Below are 6,337 nucleotides of genomic sequence, written 5' to 3' on the forward strand. Positions count from 1 at the left end.
GTCCCGCTTAGACGATAGGGGTTTGATTACATAAAGGGCGGAAATTGGCGAGTCAAAAATAACTAGATCGGTAATAACTTATCGGCAATTTTTAAGGTTAAAAAAATGTTGGCCCTAATCATGACTCACAAAAAAGTTTAAACATCAAATGTTGTAAATGACCATCTGAGTTCGTTAACTTAACCAATCCCCTTTTACTCGATTGGAATGCTCTTCGAATGTTTTCTCAATAATGACGACTGAATGTCTGTGCAGGTATATGAAGCTATTTGATTATTATCTGGAGTGTTTGAAAATAATATAAAACTAACACAAATGGCTTTCTGAGTGGATCGCATTTTCTAAAATAGGAATTTCATGACCAAAGTCTCCTGAAATATCAAAAAACCTCCGTAAGGTATATTATCACTATAAAGTAACGAGTAATTCCTTCATTAATGTAAATTAAAGGCCTCTTGCAGCAATTTCCGAAAATCTTAGTGACAATAAAAAAAACTGATTCCCTTTAAGAATATAAATTGCTATGATTGCTTTATTAATTACATTCTAATCTGTGATTGAGTAAACTAATTAAAAGCAAGAATATAAATCTGCACACAAGTCCCCATAGGTTAATCGAATATAACGTATATTATGCGAATAAATACGATTCGTCGATACACTCTCTATTTGTAAGGATGTAAAAATACATTTCTCTGATGGTTCTTTAGAACAAAAAATACGATCATAATCACGATATTTACCTCCCATTTCGAGTGGAAAATAATTCGACACGATGTGGTCTGTAGTGTCGGCATGACAGTCAATCGAGTCGACGTTGTAAACGGTGTCTAATTAAATAAGTATATTATACTCGAAAGCCGAGATTTTTGTTCCATAGGACAATAATCCAAAGAATTTTCACTATAGGAGGACTCAACTGGCTCAACTGGCTGATACATTAAGTCGACACTCCCCATCTGAATTGGGTTGACTTGGAAATAGGGAAGTTGATAAGCTGGGACCCAGGCAGTAGACAAATACATAGTCATGCAGCTTCGATTGAACCTGAATGATCTAATTTAATAAAACGACAACCATGGAGTATTTGAGGACATTAAATGATATAAATTCCAGAAAGGGAGACATATGGCTTCCTCACAAGTAACTCTTCGACTCTGATCAGTCACCAATATTTGTGAGATTGCATTAATGAAATGAACAACGTCAGAAGAGTACGCATTCGTGAACTGTGGGTCTTCACCCTCGGAGGATTTCAACAACTAGACGTCAAAACACACAGGTAACTAGTTTTTGGAGAATTTTCATATTTTTGATTGAATATTTACTCGGATTCTTGACCCGAATTCCATGTTTTGAAAAATATTTTTGAGGATCCTTTGCTAAATCACAAAATGCCGTACCATAAGATTCCAAGAGTCGTTTGTCTCAAAAAAATTGGCTGCTCTAGTCCCGGATTCAAGCATATAGCGTGTGGGGTAACCAGCTGATTTGCAGATGTACCGAATCTGAATGAAAATTTCGCGGAAACCTGTTCATACTGATTAGATCCGGGATAAATTGCCCAGCCCGTGACGAGTTCGGCCATTATGCAACCGAAAGACCACATATCAATTTCCTTCCCAAATTGGCACCCAATGATGACTTCGGGGGCTCTGGGGGTGAGAAAGCTAACAAACCTGTAGTATCGAGATTGGATGTAAGAAGGAAGTTGATTTTCGGAACTTGAAATTGCAGAACCCAAATCGATGACTTTTATCCAATACGGACACTTCTGGTGGTTGACGATCATTATATTTTCTGGTTTCAGATCCGCATGGATAATTCCGCAGTATGAAAGTGCAACCAGAGCTTTCAGAATCTAAAATACTTGAGAGATTGGGGTACTTGAAACGTTATTGCTCTAATTCCATCAAGTGGAACGCTTTTGAAGGCATTTTCCTGCATGAAATCGTATAGATTTTGAGAAAGCAGTTCGAATACGATGCAAGTATGACCTCGATGTTCGAAGTTGTCCAGGAGTGCTACCAAATGGTTGTTTCCTTTAAACAAGTCGGTTGATTGGAGCAAATTGAGGAATGAAATCTATAAAAATAGTTGTGGTTAATAATCGAAAGGTGCTTAATTAAGTATTATTATATTTGTGATTAAGGGCTCTCTCATTTATGTTACCTCAGACATTCCTTGCTCTCGATACGATGATTTCTTTTTCAGTATTTTTATGGCCACGTATCTACTTTTTTCATGTTGAAATGCAATCGCCACTTGTCCAAACGTCCCTCGACCAGAATATCCCATAATGGTGTAGCGGAAGTATCCAGAGTTTATTTCCTACTATATTTCCAAGCTATTACTTCAAATTTAGTTAGACGGTAATCGTCAACGCTATTCTGTTTACCAATTGATTCAGCTTGGGATAGTTTGAATTCAGTTTGATCAAATATTGGCTATCAATAAGATAAGAATATTCAAACCTCTATCGAATTAGGATTATTTCCAATTGTCAGAGTCCGGTCTGCGCAATGGGAATTACGTTTCTAAAATAATTGGGAAGATAAGGTTTAAAAATAATTAAGACAATTGTTCCTACTGATTTATGAACAGCTCGATAAATATTATCTGAAATTAAAATATGCTTATTAATATCGACTAAGAACACACAAATTACCTTTCTGGAATTATTCACATTCTGATTAATATTTTTTTTGAATGAAACGATTTGTGAGCACTGTTTCACTCTGAGAAGATCTTTTGACGCATTGCCTTGCAGCTTTGTTTTATAATTTTCCATAAAGTCAATTTAATCGAAATCAAGTCCGTTTAATAATAGCTGGATTTATTAATTTAAATACTCAAATATTTTCGTAATTTGACGGTACAAATCATTAAAGTGCGCATGTTTTCGATTATTATGTCCGCTTATAAATTCAGGAACCAGATTGCTCAAAAATTTTTATTCCTTCCTCTTTATCCATTTCGAACTGTATTGCTTTGTCATTTTAAAAGAACACAAATCCGATTTCTGAGCAGAATGCAATTTATTTAATCTTTTTGTTTATTATCGATTGCCAGACTTTCTAAATCAGGAAGATGGAAATGATTTGATTAAATTAATTATATTTTGGGACTAATTGTTTGTTCGCTCAATTCTAATAATTGCATTTGCTATCAACGATTATCTCATTTTGAGTCAAATGTCAGTCTAAAAGCACTTCACTTAATTGGGAATTAAAACTCCTTTAAATCCTAACTTTTAAAAACCGAAAATAAAATTAATTTAAATTATTTTTGTCGGAACTGTCGCTTGGTAACTTCAACCAGCTGAATTTTTTAATTGATTCTTGGTATTTCAAGAGACTGGACTTGGCGTCAGGTTAAAAACGTCAAATATCCTTTAATACGTAATTATAAGTCATTATCAAAACTTTAATCAAGTTCTAAATTTATGCTGACAGCTCAATATTATTTGAAAACAAAAAGCCATAAAATAATGTGAATATTTTTAGTTTTGTGAGAATAACACATTAAAAATCGAAACATGTAAATTAGATGCAATTAATAAATTGATAGAAAATGTAAATCATGTCTTTGTTTGTAAAATTCAACCTCAAGCGTAAAAGTAATTAAGGACGGAATCATAGAAAAACGCTGACCATATCATTCGGATGGACAAAGCGAAATCAACAAAAATCTTTAAAAAGAATACTTTGAATTACCAAGGAATCAATCATGGCCATTCATATATTACGCATTACCAAATCAATCCTAAAAATGATTTTAAAATGTAATTCTATCTTTTTCATTGCTAATACTTGAACCTGGATTAATCTATTTAGAAGAGTAAGCAGGAAGCACTACTGTATTTACTTGTTTATAAGACTGAAATTTTCCCACGAGATTTCAGTTTAAAATTGCAGGCGTCATATAGGCGAGGCCTACAGTCAAAACATTTTGTTTCACTTAGACTTTACCTGCTTTCCTTCCTTCGTTTCATTAAATAGTCTGAACAGAATGTTGACAATTTCCCAGATAAAGTTTGACCCGTTTTATAAGCGAATTGTTTTATACATGAAAAAATATGGTCTTTTATATTTTTCAAATTGAACTGAGATGGCAATGTTGACAGCACATTAATCATATTTTATGATAAATTTGCTCACAGCTACCTTAATTAGTTAATCCCCGGATTTACTATCTTGTAGGAAACCAGCAGTAAATAAAAAGCGAGGGGTGCAGGCCGGCCGCTCTCACAGAGCCCGTGGTGGGAAGACGATTCAGGAGGCCCAGGACATGAGAAAAGGTCATCTGGGTGCACGAAGTGATGTGGTCTGTGGAAGAGGAAATAATGACCTGAGCGGATTCTAGATAGCTGTATACGGATTTTCCTGTTTAGCAATGATTCGGATTTATCGATAAAGGAAAACGCGGAGTCTAGTGGTTTATTTTGTTCGAGTGATCTGATGGCCTGAATAAAGTTTGGACATAGTTGATTCGTTTTTCAGTGGAAGTATTTTTAAGAGTAGTCTCAATTGATTTGAAAAAGTAGTGATGATATGCCTTTTCTTCGATGACGGGAGTACACGATGTTGAGGTTGTGGGCTTTCTAGGATCTCATTGAGGAATTGTAATCCACGCATTTCTAAGTGATGCCTGGGGGGAAGTTCGTCGATTTGGGCCATCTCCTCGTGCCTACTGAAGTGGTCTTATGGCAGTTTAAAAATTCTGCGATATGTTAAATCTTTGACACACAAAAGTCGATTTCTTGACAGTTGCGTATTAAAGCATTACCATAAACAAAATCCTCGAAAAAGCATTATTATTTTCGCAAGCACAGTGTCATGGGTCATGGCAAAGTATGTGCAACACAATAGGTCAGTTATCTAGAATGTTTTCTCCATATCTGATGATTTAAAGCCGCGTTGCTTAACATGACGATCTTCATCTTTAGTAAATCTGAAAGCTTTGGACCATCTCGGAGGAAGAAGAGGAAAAGGTAGTATAGCAGGGCCGCCAGAATGTCTCAATTTAGTTAATTTATTTATTATATTTAACAAGTGAGTCGGTGAATAATAACAAGTCATCTTGGTAACGAAAAAAATCCTGGATGTCAGAGGCGGTAAATAAAGCTTACAATTTAATTAAATCTTCTCGGCCAGAATCCAAAATTGGTGATAAAGACAAAATATTTGATTTTAATGACTCAAAGTTACAATTTATGTTGATCACTGTTAGATCCACAGGCAGTTCTTTCAGTTTCAAAAGTAGTTCTTCTGAATATGAAGAAGAGTCAGATTCTCCAAAGGAATGTAATAAATTCAATTCTTAATCTTAGATGGGACAAGATTCCTTAAAAGAGGGAGTCGACTATTAGAGGAGTCCCCAATAATCGGTGGTCTAAAACAAAATAAAACTATTCACAGATCAAAATCTTGACAAGAAACGCAAGTCTAAAAAACGAATCAAAGAATCAAATATATTGGAGATCGGGGACCGAGGCAAATCCGAAGACCGCGAAACCATCACAAACATTGAAACCTCAAAACCGTCCCAAGACGGAGGTAAATTAAATATATTTTCTAAATTGAAAGATGGCGTGGAAGACGAGTTCATAATGGATTTTGATGAATTGGCATCTTTAGAGGTTGTTGAACAAGACAACGTTTCCTTGTTGTCGAAAACACTCAAAGAAGAATTTGAGAAATCAGGAACAGTCAAGGAAATCAGTGAAGTAGAAGAAATAGTCACCATTTCTGTCTTGATAAAATAAATCTAACTTTATAGACAGTCAAAGAGGATGTGGATTCATTTCGTGATTTCCAGGATGAGATAATCGAAGAGATTTCCGCTCAACAAGAGGCTTATGAATCGGATTTTCTTGAGACCTGTTCGGAAAACACAATAATCGGACTGAATGTGTCAAATAATTCAGAAATGTGTCCCGAACTTCCTCAAACCGAGGCTGCCGACGATACAAAAACAATTTTGAATATTTTGACCAATCCAACTAAGACAAATGACTCGTCAAACACCTCTCTGTTCAAATTTCAAAAGTAGTTTTATGCTTTCTGACATTACAGGGGAACGCAAACTGACAATGAATTAGAGAGGGTTTACAATGGTTAGTAGGGACTCCTCAATTTCAGATATCTGCGCTTCTTGTGTGGAAAAAACCTTGGGTTTAGATGGCGTTCTGATTCAGTTTTTGGTAATCAAGAAATCTGCCGACGTAAACAAGTTGGTTTACAACCAAACAGTAAAATCGATTCGTCCAGATTACAAATACGACTCAGGCAAACTGCATCGTCAAAAATTTAGAAAGAAACGTCCCAAAATTTGA

The 6,337-nt window shown here is 35.2% G+C and overlaps 1 protein-coding gene across 1 annotated transcript; it reads left to right on the forward strand.

The window, feature by feature from the left end:
- Positions 1 to 3,582: 3,582 nt before the first annotated feature.
- On the forward strand, positions 3,583 to 5,767 carry LOC115229213. Its single transcript, XM_029799605.1, has 4 exons — positions 3,583 to 3,619; positions 5,333 to 5,389; positions 5,421 to 5,558; positions 5,589 to 5,767. Exons 1-4 carry the CDS (start codon positions 3,583 to 3,585, stop codon positions 5,765 to 5,767), a joined length of 411 nt encoding a protein of 136 aa, XP_029655465.1.
- The last annotated feature ends 570 nt before the right edge of the window (positions 5,768 to 6,337 follow it).

Source organism: Octopus sinensis, unplaced genomic scaffold (genome assembly GCF_006345805.1).
Source record: "Octopus sinensis unplaced genomic scaffold, ASM634580v1 Contig12101, whole genome shotgun sequence".
Taxonomy (NCBI): Eukaryota; Metazoa; Mollusca; class Cephalopoda; order Octopoda; family Octopodidae; genus Octopus; species Octopus sinensis.